Genomic DNA, 16598 nt, shown 5'->3' on the forward strand with positions numbered 1-16598 from the left:
AATAAGTGGCAGTGAGCTGCTCAGGGGCGGTGGACCTTGTTTTGATTATCTCTGAATCCCGATCTCGCTGCGTGTACCGTGTGTATTACTGGCAGTTCACCGGGCGCTCTAATTTCAAAGAGCAGTCTCAAGGGCCAGCCTGGCTGGGGCGGGTTCCAAGCCCCGGGCCGGGAGCGACGACTCCGGGCGGTAGGGGGCGCCGGCGTGCGACTGGGCCAGTCCCCCGGCACCACCCGCGCGAAACCGGACCCGGGTCTACGCCATGCGCGTGCTGCTACCACTGCTGCGCACCAGCTGGGCCTGGCGCTTGGGCGCCCCGGCTGCCGCTGCCGCCGCCCGCCTGCCGCGGGGAGCGAGCGCAGGGCCCGGGCCGCGCCGCGCCATGGCTTTTTACCGCACAGAGGAGCGCGGCCAGCCCCACTCTCTCGGTTACCGCCTCTTTTTCAGTAAGTAGCTCGAGGGGTTCCCATCGCGCGCCGGACCGGAGTCTCGGGATGGGAGCGCGGCCTCCATCCCTCCCTCTTTCGGGCCCGCCGCGATCGCCGCGCGGTTCTGGTCACTTTCCCGCACGCGGGGGCCAGCGCCGAGCCATGGGAGCTGCCAGAGATGGGGACGGCGGACTAAGTCCCCAAACGCGGAGCGCGGAGACGCGGGGCGGCCGGCTGGGCCGCGCCCGGGTCACCCTGGGCGCGGCCAACCGCCCTCCCCGAGCCGCGGGCGGAGCGCGCGTGGGAGTGCGTCCGGTCACCTGGCCGGGCCGGCAGCCGTTAGCCCAGCCCGCGTCACTGTTCTGGGTTCGCGTTAACTCCGAACGCGAGGAGCAGAGTCCACTGGTTAGCCGACCTCCCTTACCCTCCCCCTTACCCTCCCCCTTACCCTCCCCCTCCCTCTCCCTCCCATCCCCCTCCCCTCCCCCTCCCCTCCCCCTCCCTTACCCTCCCCTCCCCCTCCCCTACCCCTCCCAGTGGATGTAACAAAACTGCTGAGGGCCGCCCATGAGGCGGGACTTCGGAGATGACAGGTCCAGTGGTTCTTTTTCAGGGCAGGGACTCTGATGAAGGGTCTGCCAGCAACGTGAATTTATACTCACGAGTTTGCACCTTGAATGCGATCCACGATCAAGAGCCTCGCTGGTTGCAAAGTAGCTCATTCTCCTCCGCAAATTGAGCAAACCCAGAGGGCAAAGCGACTTGGGGCACTGACCTGGCCGACTAAGATGGGAAAACACCCAGGTCTCCATTATTCTCATTTTTCTTTGCATTCCGATATTTCACTGTGTAGGTTAGCTATGATGTGAAATAGCCAGGTTAGTTGAGTTGCTTTCATGCCTCACTGATTTCAGAGCCCCGAGGGGAGTAGTACCTTTTTTTCTGTAAAGTCGACCTTGCCTTATCGCCCACCTATTAGGAACACCAGCTCTAGAGAATTTCAGATCTCAGCTCGAATCCTGGATTCTTTAGCTCTTAGCTCTGGGACCCTGGACGAGTTTCCTAACTTGCTGAGCCTTAGTTCTTCTCATCTGTAAAATAGGGTGGTAAGACTTACATGGCATAGTGTATGCAAATGATTAGTCACCAGGTCTAGAATATAAATTCTGTTGTTAATAATACTTGTGATCATTATTGATACCTGTAATTTATAAAATGTTTATACGTATGCTATCTGAGCTTAGGGTCGAGGAGTATTTTATGGAAGAGAAAGCTGAATTTGAATAGTTTTGTGGTTATAATGCAGTTGATACTAAAATTCCCATTTTCTTCAGAATTGACTCCATATTCTTTTCCATCCTAATTTGGTCAAGACTGATCGGGTAGAAAGGAGCCATTAACAAGAAGACCCAAATTTCTGAACGGATTGTTCCAAAAGGTTACAAAGCAATGGTTTGAGGAACAGCTTTCCATAGAAACAGTGTTACAAAATGGCAGTTAGGTTTTTAAGTAGATAAAAGCTGTCTAACTCATAAAATGGTGAAAGTAATACAGTAATAAATGATTGACCAAAAAGTCAATAAATATTTATAAAATGTGCTGGACACTGTTAGATGTGGCACTGAGGAAATTTTAGTTATGGGCCCTGACCTCAAGAGATTGGTAATATCAATATAATTAATTAAGGAAAGTATAAAAACACTAAAAAATTCAAATAAAATTATTTGAATGTTGGCTGAGAAAAAATAGTCTTGAGGATCTTAGAGCATATGGTGTAACCCACTGAGCACTGACTTTGGCATGGGGAGTCCTAGGCCTTGGTTCTCGCTCTGCTGTAACTCACTGTGTGCTGATTGGCCAGGTGATGGCTTCATTTCTTACATGTTCAGTTTCTTTAGCTGTAAAATGAAGCAGTTGACCTACCAGTGATCTTAAAGGTCCTTCTTAGTGCTGATAGTCCTTGGAGACATTGGATGAATAATAGATACTCTTAACATTATCTATTGGGGCCAGGCCTCTATTAGGTATTTTTGAGGCTATATTGGCCTCTCGCTGTGGTTTGTTTCTTTAGCTGCAAGTGTATTTCAGACTCACGATTTTCTTTAACTGGAATGCCACAAATAAAATACATATATATTTTTTTCACTCAGTTGGAACAAATGACAGAGAAGAAGAAAAAAGGTTTTACTGAGGTAAATGGGCAAAAATTGGAAGAAAGGAGAATGTGGTTTGGGGGAGGGGCCAGGTGGTGAGATAGTCATTGGAAGGTATTGTTGGGTTGAACAATTCCTGAACTAAACGCCAGATGGCATCCTTGGCCCAAGACTGTTTACTGCCTGCTGGAAGGGGTAGGACAAAGTGAAAGGAAGCCCCTTTAGGATTAAGGGATAAGGGGTAACAGTGAACAATTTGCTCTTTATAAAGGTGGTCACAAATTGTATATTTTATACTCTGGCAGTATCTATGTGCAGTAGTATGGTGCAGTTCACTCCCTTCAAAGAAGAACATGAATATAGCACTACTTGGCTGAAAAGTATTATTTAGCATTATTACAGTGAAATCATTTCCCACATTTCCAAATATATCCCAAGCCTCTGAAATACAAGTGCAGTTGGGAGGTAGACTTTTTGGCATTTCATTTCTGTAAATGGTTCTCTGTACCATCATTCAGAAGAATTAGAATAAATGATAGATGCAGTACTTTTCTTTTCCTTTTAATTGGTGTTGAACTTTGTGGGAACAGTATCGAAGTGAGACAGGGTGACAGAGGAGAAAAAACATCCTGGTGGGAATCATGAGGCCTTCTGGCCCTGTAATGAACTTTTTGTGTGGCGTTGCATGAGTAATTGAACCTCTCTGTACCTCATTTTATTAAACCATGGAAAGAGGAGATTGGACTTGATCATTTCCAAACTGCTTAGTTGAGCACAAACATCCCATGGTATGTTACTAGGCTTTCTTTAAAGGAAGAGCTTCATGGTTTAATAAATTAGCAAAACACTTCTCATTTTATCACCTTGGGGAGTCACAATGTGCGTATTAAAGTTGGTGGAAATTCTTATGTAAAGTAACTTGTCCCAAACTTTTGAATCCAAGAGCCCCTGTTTCTCAGAACATTTGTTGACATCTAAGTAACTCTAGAGTTTGATGGAATTCTATTTGAGAAGCATTGGGTTCTACACTAATAGTCAAAACACTTAGGTTGTAGCCCTGGCTTGACTATTTTAGGCATCGCTTGACATCCCTTAGCTCTGTTTCTCCATCTGTAAAACGGGGATAGCACTGATGATTTTATAGAATTGCTGTGGCAGTTAAATGAGACCATGTTTGTAAAGACTATCACTGTCTCACACATGGCACATGGTTAATGTTTAATATGAATTATTTCTTTTTCCCTTTTGACTTTAAGACCAAAATTCTTGTTACGTTTTGTGAAGGATGAGAACAATGGGATATGGATAGAATTGCATACTTTTGAGTAAGTCCTGATTTATTAATTCCAAGTCTTACAGTTTTCATGGGTACCAACTTGCAGTCTTTTGAATTAGTTGTGAAATCATAACGAAGTAAGACTTGTTCATATGGGACCAAAGACATAGCACTGCATGCCAATATTCTTTGGTAGTCTACATGTTTTTGTTTTGTTAATAACTTGAAAATTCATTATTTTAGATTTTTTAACTTTTCCTAAAGGATGAGGAGAAGCTACACTTTTCACAGTTTGGATTTTTTTTTTTACTGTGGGATAGGTGACTGGTTCACTTAGAGAAATAGCGCTGTAGATAATTCAGATTGATTTTATTTAGTGTGAGAACGAATCATGCAGTTCTTTAACAATGAATTTATCATTTTAGTAAGACTATGCTTATGTTGAAATTACTATATGTTTTGTTTTTTAAGTATGTCATTTGAATAGTAGGAGGAATCTGCCATTGAATGTACCACACATTTGGACTTAATAAAATTTACTGAATTACATGAAACGTGTGTTTGGGTCTTAAATATGAGTTCCTGTAACTTTTTTTTAAAATTTGGCCCATATCATAAAACTTGAATTGACACAGTAGATGATAATGGTTATTGAGTGGATATAGAAATGTTAGTTATATTTACTTGGTTTTTGTCATTACTACAGCTTCCAATAAGAATCTCTATAAATGCTTTTAGTAATGATACGTAATAGTATGTTGGTACTTAGCATACATGTAACTATTTGATGTGTATAACATATATAATCAGGTATAAGTTTTGCAGTCCATTCAGTTTCCTCACTTGCTAATACAAGTAATAAACTTTCATCCTGATACAACTTGCTGTTATAAGAGAAAAACATATAGATTACTTACAAAATGATAGAATAAAATCTCATTTCAGTCCAGTCGAAGGGAAAGTTTTGACACTGTTTGGCAATGTCTAATGTATATTGACGGGCCTGATAGAATTCATTAGCTTATGCCCAGTAGGTGTGTAGTCTGATTTTTGACAAAGTGAAATACCAAAACAAGATGGTAGGGTGACTACAGTTGTTTGTCTTATCTCCCTCCTCATAAATATCCTATTAAAGTGATAGTAGGTGGATAAAAAAGGATAACCCTGAAACAACAAATAAGAAGGAGCCATCAGAGTCGGTGATTTCAAGATATTTATAAAGGAAGAAAAGCAGATGGAGATGTGGTTATTGATGAAGCAGCACGGAGGCAGTCCCAGCTGAAGTCTATGTGCTGAGGGGGCTGTAGTTTCGGAAGAAGCTGAACTGCTTTGCAGAACCTTAGAGAGTTTGTGGACATGTTGATGTCAGATTGGAGACAGAGTAAGAGACATGTGGAGCCTGACACAAGGGGGAGCAGTTTAAGTTTTATCATGGAATAGCACACAGATGTTTACCATGCAGGCCTGGGGCTTAGGCGATGTGCTGGTTCCTTCTACAGAAATTGAAGGTGTTTGGAGGTCAGTAGCCCAACCTGATGGTGTCACTGCTCAGCGGAGCTCTGGGCTCTGTGACATTTAGGGAACGCCCCAGTGTCACAGCCAGCTTCTTACCCACACATCTCCGAGGGAAGCTGGCCGTTCAACAAGCCTCGCTGCATGCACATCAGTCTTTTCTAGCCTCTTATTCAACATAAGCCAAATTGTCAGGGATCACTTTCAGCCAGGGTTTCATCCTCTGTCTGCCAAACTGCTTTGCCAAAAGGTGTCCTCGGCCTGGTGCCATGGCGGCTCTGATGCCCGCGGTCTCCGCGGAAGACGGAAGATGGCGCTTGATGGACCAGAACAGATGGAGCTGGAAGAGGGGAAGGCAGGCAGTGGACTCTGCCAATATTATCTGTCCAAGATTGAAGAACTCCAGCTGATTGTGAATGATAAGAGCCAAAATCTCTGGAGGCTGCAGGCACAGAGGAATGAGATTAATGCAAAAGTTCGCCTGTTGCGGGAAGAGCTACAGCTGCTGCAGGAAAAGGGCTCCTATGTGGGGGAAGTAGTCGGGACCATGGATGAGAAGAAGTGTTGGTTAAGGTACGTCCTGAGGGCAAGTTTGTCGTCTACGTGGACAAGAACATCGACACCAGTGATGTGACACCCAGTTGCTGGGTGGCTCTCAGAAATGACAGCTACACTCTGCACAAGATCCTACCCAACAAGGTAGACCCACTGGTGTCACTGATGATGGTGGAAAAGGTGCCAGATTCAACTTAAGAGATGATTGGTGGACAAGCAGATCAAGGAGATCAAAGAAGTGATCAAGCTGCCCGTTAAGCATCCTGAACTCTTTGAAATGCTGGACATTGCGCAGCCCAGGGGAGTGCTGCCGTAGGGACCCGCAGGCACTGGGAAGACACTGTTGGCCCGGGCTGTGACTCATCATACAGACTATACCTTCATTCATGTCTCTGGCTGTGAATTGGTACGGAAATTCATTGCGGAAGGAGCAAGAATGGTGAGGGAGCTGTTTGTTATGGCCCGAGAACACGCTCCATCTATCACCTTCATGGATGAAATTGACTCCATCGGCTCCTCACCGCTGGAGGGAGGCTCCAGATGGGACAGTGAAGTCCAGCGCATGAAGCTGGAGCTGCTCAACCAGCTGGACGGCTCTGAGGCCACCAGGAATATCAAGGTCATCATGGTGACTAATAGGATTGATATCCTGGGCTCGGCACTGCAACGTTCAGGGTGCATCGACAGAAAAATTGAATTCCCACCCCCAACGAGGAGACCCGGCTGGATATTTTGAAGATCCATTCTTGGAAAATGAACCTGACCCAGGGGATCAACCTGAGAAAAATTGCTGAGCTCATGCCAGGAGCGTCAGGGGCTGAAGTGAAGGGTGTGTGCACTGAAGCCAGCTTGTACTCACTATGGGAGCGGTGAGTCCATGTCACCCAGGAGGACTTTGAGATGGCAGTAGCCAAGGTCATGCAGAAGGAGAGTGAGCAAAGCATGTCCATCAAGAAGCTATGGAAGTGAGGCGGATATCCTTTGTGTGGATCCCTCAAATAAAGCTCTGTAGGACAGGAAAAGAAAAAAAAAAAAGGTGACCTCCATGTGGCAAATTTAATGATCAATTTAAAATTCTCATCTCATGTGAATTCTCAACAGTATTTTCACAATGAAGCCCTCTTTCTTCCTTGAAATGTTTTCTTTTTCCTTCTGAGACGGTGCTTTTATCTTCTTTTGATGGCTTCTCCTTCAGCAGTCTCCCTTGGTGGATCCTCTGATCTGAACTCTAACCTTTGAAACTGCTCAGGACTCAGTTCTTAGCCCACTTATCTATCTGTTCTCTCTCTAGAGCAGGGGTTGGCAAGCCCTTTCTGGAAAGGGCCAGATAGTAAATAGTTTAGGTTTTGCAAAACCTGTGGTTTCTTAAAACTACTTATCTCTGCGTTGCAGGGCAAAAGCAACCAGAGAGTAAAAGTATGGGTATGGCTTTTGTTCCAACAAAAGGTTATTTATAAAAATAACAACAGGCCATGTGCTGGCTTTGGCCCATGGTCTGGAGTTTCTGTTGTTGCTTTTGCTGTAGATGATCCCATCCAGTCCTGTAGCTTGAGATACCATCTGTGCCTCCCAGATGTGTAACATTAGCCCTAGTCTTTTCTTGAGCTCAAGATTTACAGATGCAGTAAATGTACTCTGTATTTCCACTGAAACGCCTAAGAAGCATCTCAAGGTTAACGTATACAAAACAGAGCTCCCGGTCCCATACCCCCACCCAACTATTTCTTTCTGTCTTCTCACCTATAAGCAGTAACTTAGGAATCACTGTTGTGGCCACCACTACTCTTAGCCCATATCTAGTTCATTAGTTTCTCCCTTCAGTCCAGCTTTTGAAATGTATGCAGAAGACAATTCTCTCCACTCCCACCCTTGCCACTATATCCATGTCACCATTGTCTTTCACTTGACCAATTGCAGTAACCTCCTGATTCTTCACCTTGCCTCCACCATTGTCCCCTGAAGTCTGCTTTCCACCAGAAGTCATCTTGATTCTTTAAGGTGTACGTCTGATCATGCCAGGTTCTGCTCCTCGTATACAAGTTCCTGTGTGGCCTGATACTGGGCTTCCCCTCTGAATTCATTGCTAACCATTCTTCCTTTTGATCACTGTGCTCCAGCCATCCTGGCCTCCTGGCCGTTTCTCAGACACGCCGTGCATATTCTTGCCTCTGAGCTTGCTCTGCATGCAGTGTTCCTGTCTAGATGTCTGCTTGACTCACGTCCTCACTTCTTTCAGCTCTGTGCTGAAGTGTTACCTATCAGAGACATCTTCCCTGGCATTTCCATATTTCTCTTTTTCCCTCTTTTCTTGCCCTGTACCTGCTAGAGTTAAAAACATCTTCATTGCTCCTATGCATTGCCTCCCCCACCAGAGTATAAATTCCGTAAAAGCAAGGAATTTGTATACCTAGTACCTAAAACAGTGCTTGGGATACTGTATGTGTTCAGTAAATATTTACTGAATGAATGATTTTAAGAAAACCTCATAAGCTAAATGGGAAAAAAAGAAAGTAGAAAGAGAACTTGAATTTTTCAAAGTCGCATGGGTGTCCTCTGAGATTTCAGAAGCGATGGCACCCATTAAGAAGGAAGAGGAGGCTGTGAAGAAAAGGCAATCAAAGAACAAGAACTCTTGGAAATTAAAATTGTGATTGTTAAGACAAAGAAGTCAGTGGACGGTGTAGTGGGTTGAATGGTGTTCTGTTGTTTTAAGCCACCAAGTGTGTGCTAATTTGGTATAGCAGTCCTAGAAGGCTGATACAGAGAAGTTAGAACATAAGGTAAATAAATCTACCAGAAAGTAAACAAAATGTCTGAGACAGCAAAAAAATGAGGAAGAAAGAAGAGACATAGAGATTTAATCTAGGAAGCCTAACATTTGGCTAATATGAGTTCCAGAAAAAAAAGAACAGACAAAACGAAGAAGAATTTTCCAAGGAATAGTGGAAGAGATCTAAGAATTTAAGTACCCAAGTATTCTGAGTCCCAGACACTTTCTTGTGAAATCTCTGAAAACTGAAGCTTTTATAAAGAAGACCCTAAAAGTCCCTGGGGTTGGGGTCAGGGCGGGGGGAGGGAGAACAGGTCACCTGCAGAGGACTGAGAATCAAACTGGTATCTGACTGACCCAGCAGCGCTGAAAGCTCAGCAACTGGAGTAATGCCTTTGAAGTTCTGAGAAAATGATTTTCCTCCTAGAATTTACCCAGGCAACCATTAATCTAGGGTAAAGACTGAATCAAGACGTTTCAGACGTTTAAGGACTTGGGAAATTTACCTCCCATGCATCCTTTCTTACACAACACAAGTTAGGGATATGCTTCTGCAAAACATGTAAGTAAACCAAAAAAGGTGAATGCATGGGATCCAGAAAACAGATCTAAGCTGGAAACCAACAAAGCAGAGTCTAAGGGTGCCAAGAAAGCTTCCAATCCAGATTGCAACAGGAAGAATGAGATTTCCAAAGGGAGCCGCTTGGGTAGAGAGAGAATTCCATAGTTTTTATGGAAGCTGTGAGACATTTGAATAATTGATAAATATGATTATGACTGACAATGGAAGGAAGAAAATTAGAAGCACAAGTCATAGAAGCTGAACAAGAAAGGAAATTTATTTATGACATTCTACCTGGCCAAAAATCAACACACAGACAGTGTTTCTTAAACTTGCCTGACTATGTGAATTATTTGGGGGTGCTTGCTAATAATACAGATATCCAGATTTCTCTCCTTAAGATTCTGATTAGATATGGGGGTCCAGCGATCTGTTTAACAAGTAATTCAGATTTTTCTTAATCTTAGGAAATATACTAACAGGAAAATATAGAAAACTCAGTGTGATTATAGAACATTTTATGAGCCTTGAAAAAATAAAAGTGCAGAAGATAAAATTAGAAGAGATAAGGATGAAGAGAGGTAAAAAGCCAGTTAGCTGAGTCAAGAAATACTGTATATGTTTGGTGGAGCAAGGAATAAAGCTGTGAAGTATTAAGATTGGCCAACAGAGAATTTAAAGGGAAAGGTTGGGGTCAAATAAACTAAACTTACCTCTCAGAGCTGAAATCAGTAGACAATATTCTAAAATTGTAAATTAAAAACTAACCATATTAATATATTATTTAGGGAGATGAAGATAACATCTAGATCTAAAGTAAGTTAAGGAGGCCTAGGTGGGTTGCTCTAGAGTGGAGCTGGATTGGAGAGAGGTGGGGACTTTTTTTAACCATGCACATGCATTGCTTTGTTTAAACAACAACAAAATAGATATTTATAAAAATAAATTGGCAACGACTTGGTTTCAATTGTAAAGAAGCAACCAGTCTGAGCTATAGATAATGAAGTTCTAGCTTAAGATTTATTGCTAGTTTTCTCTGAGGCTCTAAGAAAGGGCTATTTCTAATCTGTGCTTCAGTTGTATCTTTACAAGGTGATTACCACAGTGCTTGCTGCATGTACCGTGTCTCTCTGTCTATGCCTCATAGGTATAATATGGATTACCCTGTTCATTTTATAGTTGATCAGGATAGGTAGTACAGGTTTCTCCACTATCCAGAAAGGGAGCAGTCCTATGAAACCATTCGTAAGCTGAAATGGCATAAAGCAAAGAAGCAATACCTTAGGATACATCTTGCTAATGAATGCACAAAATAAATGGAGAGAAAGCACAGGTGCTCACAGACACAGTTCAAAGCTATGGCAGCTTGCTGCTGAGATGATGAGTATATAGTTCCCAGGGAAGGAGCTTGGCTGGCCACTCTCACTGCTCAGGGGTGCTCGCTGCCTCTATAAGAGCTGCTGAAAAACACACCGAATGCTGTTTTCGATTTTTGCCTTTTTTTGTAAAAGTGAAAATCCTCTTAGGATTTCTTTCTGTTAGCAAAAACAGGCACTAATGTAGGTCTTTTGTAAAAGTGAAGTGGCGTAGAGCAAACTTTTCAAAAAGCAGGGGATACCTGTACCTATCTTTAAATCCACCTTTAGAGAATCTTAATACCCTTTAAGTGGAGCCTAATAGCATACTTATATCACTGACTCTAGAAAACTTTTAATGGATTCTCAGCCTTCCTTTGTGTGTTAGGTCAATGGTTAGCTCTCTAATTGTGCCAAGAGGACTCCTTTATTTTTAAATTTACAGGATGATGCTGATCCTGATAACATGTAGTACTCGCCCTGTCTTATCTGTGGGCATTGCTCACATTTTATTAGCACTTTTGTATTCTGGCATCTAGTATGTTGCCTTTTACATAGTACTAAATTGTATCTTGCTTAATTGAAGAAAATTGAGAAAATTAAGTTTCAGAGAAATTGAGTGACTTAATCAAGCTCAGCAAATAACATGGCAGATTCTTGGCCTCTGTATTCATTGCTCCTGTGCAAATTTATTGGTATGTTGCTCATCAAGGCATTATGATTATCAGATATCTAAGGCCCTATTTTATTTTCCCAGAAATTATTCTTTTTTTCTTTATTATTATGTTTTTATTTAAACTATTTCATGATCCAAATGGCTTCTAGTAGGTTTGGTTATCTGAGTCAGACCATTCACTTACATTTATATATTTTTTACCTTCCAAAATGGCAATTAGAAAACAATTTTAACATATATATTGGCATTACCTTAGTGTTTGAATATATTTAGATCCCAATTTAAAGAAAGAGATATCTAAGCACGCTTCTCACAGATCTTTAGATTTTAGTGATCACAGCCTAGTCTAGTCCTGTTTTTCCTCATACTTGAGTAGCATGTGCTCCTCTTAACATCTTAATGTTTGTTGGGGCTTGTCCCCAGTTAACGAGAGCTTTAGGGAAACTTAACACAAAATCAGTGTGCCAAAGGTATCATTTACCCTTAATTACAAAGGCAGCCTAGCTATTCTGTCAAGTTTCCTGTACTTCATTAATTTTAATAACAAACTTTCCTGGTTTGTACAACTTCCTGAATTCTTAGAGCTGAGATTATTGTTAATTTCCATCACAATGATAGGTTCCAAATGTAACAACTGAAGTAATATGCTAAAGGATTACATCTTTCTTCTCTTCAAAATTCTACCTTATCTTTGTGACTTAAAGTGGAGAAAAGGATCACAGATGGTTGATTGTTATTTGGAATAAGTGTTTCTATTTATATGTTAATATACTATATTTTTCTTAATTGCCATCTTTTTTTTATTTGATCCATATATACTTATTTTAAAAATTACATAGGATAAAATTCACTCTTCTTTTTGGTGAACAGTTCTGAGTTTTAGTAGAAATATAGATTCATTTAAATATCATCACAATCATGATACAGAACAGTCTATCACTCCCCAAAATTTCCTGTGGCCCCTCTTTCAAGTCAACTCCACCCTCTACCCTCATCCTCTGGCAACCACTGGTCTGGTCTTTATCCCTATAGTTTTGCCTTTTCCAGATGTCATCTAAATGGAATTGTTTGAGTCTAGCTTCTTTCACTTAGCACATTACATTTTAGATTTTTTCATTTTCTTGTGTGTATCAGTAGTTCACTCCTTTTTATTATGGACTAATATACTATTCTGTAAAGTGCCATTGTGTGGGTGTAACAGTTTGTTTATCCATTTACCAGTTGGACATTGGGGTTACTTCCAGTTTTTGTGGTTATTGAGTAAAGCCACTATAAACATACACTTAGAAGATTTTGTGCAAACATAAGTTTTCATTTTTTCCTGGTTAAGTACTTAATAGTAGCATTTCTGGGTCATATGTTTAACTTTATAAGAAACTGCCAAAATCTTTTCCAAAGTTGCTGTACCATTTTCATTTCCTACCACTACATTTTATTTTAATAAAAAATATGTAAATGTGACCCACTTAAGTATCCTTGTTATTTATAGAAAAGTAAATAATCAAGCAACAGACTGATAATTTTGTTCTTTCTGTTCTTGTGTTGCTCATAGAAGACTTTAAAATCAGGCACAGAATTTGAAATTTGATGTGGTATGCAAAAGAGAAGATTTTTTTTTTTCTAGATGCATCCTTTTTAACTGATGGAAAAGAGCTTTACAGATCATAGTGAGTTTTATACCCATTGCCACTTGTGTGCTTTTTCTCATCTTTATCCCACTTTGTGCACCGGGGTCCTTCATGAGTTACCTTGTTGCTAGGGTGGGAAGAGAAAAATTACATTAACAGCTTGTACAGAAAAATGAAATAGTAATAGAGGTATTTGCTCAGCAAATATTTACTGAATGCCTACTAAGTGCTGGAAACTTTTCTGGATGCTGGGGATCCAGTAGAGAGCATAACAGAGCAAACAGCAACAAACAACAACAACAAAAATCTTCAAGAACTTTAGTCTATTGATAAGTGCTAAGGAAAACTCACACAGCATGAGAAGAGGAAATAAAATTTTGGTGGAGTGGAGGCCATTATTAAGTTATATACTTCTAATTTTATTGGACTGAAGCCATGGCTTGTTTTTCGTTTGTTTATTTAAATAAACTTTATTTTGGAATAGTTTTAGATCTGGCAAGGTTGCAACAGTAGTACAGAATTCCAGTATATCTCTTACCACGTTTTCCCTAACGTTAACATCTTTCATTACCACTGTACATTTGTCAAAGCTAAGAAACCAACATTGGTACATACTATTAACTCAACTCCATGTTTTATTTGGGTGTCACTGGTTTTTCCACTAATGTCATTTTTCTGTCCCATGATCCAGTTCAGAGTACCACATTGCATTTAGTCATTATATTTCCTTAGTCTCCTCTAATCTGACAACTTCTCAGTCATTCCTTGTTTTTTGGTTTCTAATGACCTTGAAATTTATGAACAGTATTGGTTAGGTATTTTGTAGAATGTCCCTCAGTTTGGGTGTGTCTGATGTCTTTCTCACGATGAGACTGGAGTTCTGGGTTTGGGGGAAGAGTATGACAGAAGTGAAGTACCCTTCTCATCATGGCATATCAGGAGGTACATGCTATGAACATGACTGGTGATATTAACCTTGATCACTTGGTTAAGGGTACTGCTTGTCAAGCGTTCTCCACTGAAATGTTTTTCCCCTTCCATACTCTATTCTTTGGAAGTGAGCCACTAAGTCCAGTCCACAATTGGGGGGACAGGGTAAGCTTTACTTCTTGGAGGGGAGGACATCTACATATATTGTTTAGAATTTTTCTGAAAGTAAGATTTGTCTCTTACCCCTCATTTATTTATTTATACAATCATTTATTTGTATTACTGTGGACTCACGTATATTTATTGTATACTTTGGGTTATGATTCAATACAGGCATACCTTATTTTATTGCACTTTGTTGTACTTCGAAGATACTGTGTTATTTACAAATAGTTTTGTGGCAACACTGTGTCGTACAAGTCTGTTGGTGCCAATTCCCAGTGGCATTTGCTCATTCGGTGTCTCTGTGTCACATTTTCATAGTTCTTACAATATTTGTTATGGTGATATGTGATCAATGATCTTTGGTTTTACCAGTACGACTCACTGAAGGCTCAGATGATGGTTGGTGATTTTTTAGCAATAAAGTATTTTTTAATTAAGGTATATATATTGTTTTTTAAGATATAATATTGTTGCACACTTAGAAGACTACAGTGTAATGTAAACATAACTTTTATATGCACTGTGAAACCAAAAATTTGTGTGACTTGCCTCATTGTGATATTCACTTTATTACAGTGGTCTGAAACCAAGCCCACAGTATCTCCAAGGTTTGCCCATACCCATTATTTATTTTGTCACTCAACTTGTTCCAGCTTTGGCCTTTGGGAACTCTTTCAGGTTGGCTCCATTTCCCTTTGACATACCTCCAGCCTTTTGTTTTGAGCACTTGGTTGGTTTCTGGTAGTGCAGGATATTCCAGGCTCATCTTGTATATTCTTTGCCCCAGCCTTAGAATCAGCCCATTCTTCAAGAAGCCCTAGTTCTTTTCATTGGAGAATGGTATTTAGAAGCCAAGATTTGGGTGCTAGGTATACTCATTGCTACTGGAGTGTCAGCCAGTCCTCATTTTATTTATTAAGATATTTTTAAAGTCTGAATTTGAAAATTATACCAAAGAAGTAGCAGGCCAGAAGTAGAACATACCCTGACTTAAGAAATTGCAAAGTGAAAATTTTTTATGGCTGTATTAAGCCCAGCTTTTGGAAACATGCATTCCAACAAAAGTATGCATTGGCTTATTATATTTTATTTAAATAATATATACTTTTAAAGGTATTTTATATATACATTTCAGTATGCAATGAGGATAAAATATTTTCTGTTATTGAAATTTTTGTTTTAAGCTTACCTTAATATTAGCATCCTTATCACTTTGAGTGGAACAAATGATTCGTTTCTTTTAACTTGGTAGGACCTTTAATCCTTTGTTCATGTGAATTGTAGGTGGAAATTAGGAATTCTGTTGCTAGGTTTCTCGGGAAAATTGACATCAGTTTTAGTCCATTTCACTTATTAATCAGTCTCTTTTCGAAAGTAAGATTTTTCATATTTGGGGTTTTAGTCTAATTTAGACATATTTTTCTTTGGATGTTTAAGCCACAGGAATAAGTAAATGGTTTCAGCAACCCAAATATGGTTGATTTGTTGTGTACAGCAGTCCCACTTGTCTGTGGTTTTGCTTTTCACAGTTTCAGTTACCCTTGGTCATATGTGGTCTGAAAATATTAAATGGAAAATTCCAGAAGTAAATATTTCATAGTTTTAAATTGTGTGCCACACTATTCTGAGTAGTGTGATGAAATCTGGTGCTGTCCTGTTTTGTCCTGCCTCGTCCCTGTCCTGGGCATGAGTCATACCTTTGTCCAGCCTTAGTAGATATCTCGGTTGTCAGACCCACTGACCAGGCATCACAGAGCTTGTGTTCAGGTAATCCTTATTTTCCTTAATAATGGCTCCAAAGCGCAAGAGTAGTGATGCAGGCAATTCGGATATTCTCTTACTGTGCCTAATTTATAAATTAAACTTTATCATAGGTATGTGTGTGTAGGAAAAAAAAAAACATATGTAGGGTTACTATCCACAGCTTCAGGCATCCATTGGTGTCTTGGAATGTATCCCCTGAAGATAAGGGGGGACTACTGTTTTTCTCTTTGGTCATCAGATTGGAACAAGTTTTAAAAGTTGAATTAAACTTTAAATTTGGAGTTAAAGTTAATTTTGAAAAAAAACATTAAAAACTTGTTTAAAATTTAAAAGTGGGTAAGAGTATAATTGCTCTAAAGAACAAGGTAGTCCATTGCTTTAATTCTGTGTTTTTGTTTATTTTCCTTTGCAGAGAATGTAGCTGGTCACTACATTTCCCCCTTTCATGATATTCCTCTGAAGGCGGACTCTGAAGAGGTATTGTTTTAACTTGTTTGGGGCATGAAAATATGTACTTCTCGTATCACCATAAAATACTTTTTGGAAGCATCTTGAAAGGAAAGAATGTGGTCGGAAGCTGAGAAGGGCAACAGAGTTATCATAACAGGATTATAAGCCTCCTTCGTGAATTAGAATTTGGATAAGAATAGGATTCTTCCAGGAGGGCTTGGGGAGAAAGAGATGTTAGTAGTCGATAAAGCTTAGAATTTTGTCAGAAATAAAGATTTAAGGTATAGAATTTAAGAGATTAGCGAGAGGCTTATTTTAAGTAGTAGTAACAATAGTAGTAGAAGTAATAACATTTGTGAATTATTTTGTTTGCT

At 40.4% G+C, this 16598-nt stretch overlaps 1 protein-coding gene and 1 pseudogene across 4 annotated transcripts in view; both read left to right on the forward strand.

Annotated features, from left to right (window-relative positions):
* The first annotated feature begins 237 nt into the window (after positions 1–237).
* PPA2 (inorganic pyrophosphatase 2) overlaps positions 238–16598 on the forward strand; it is an 83983-nt gene continuing 67622 nt past the window's right edge. For 2 of the 4 annotated variants that reach the window (XM_089911609.1, XM_089911611.1), the window contains exons 1-2: positions 238–446; positions 16187–16251. In XM_089911609.1, the coding sequence (XP_089767735.1) occupies positions 263–446; positions 16187–16251 (249 nt within the window). In that variant the 5' untranslated portion in view covers positions 238–262. Of the gene's footprint in view, positions 447–1041; positions 1233–16186; positions 16252–16598 lie in introns of all 4 variants that reach the window. The other 2 variants (XM_089911610.1, XM_022567068.3) reach the window with 2 other exon arrangements.
* LOC111171474 (26S proteasome regulatory subunit 8 pseudogene) lies at positions 1240–16180 on the forward strand (annotated as a pseudogene).

Source organism: Delphinapterus leucas, chromosome 5 (assembly GCF_059928025.1).
Source record: "Delphinapterus leucas isolate spDelLeu-1000000601 "Yukka" chromosome 5, BTC_Dleu_Yukka2, whole genome shotgun sequence".
NCBI lineage: Eukaryota > Metazoa > Chordata > Mammalia > Artiodactyla > Monodontidae > Delphinapterus > Delphinapterus leucas.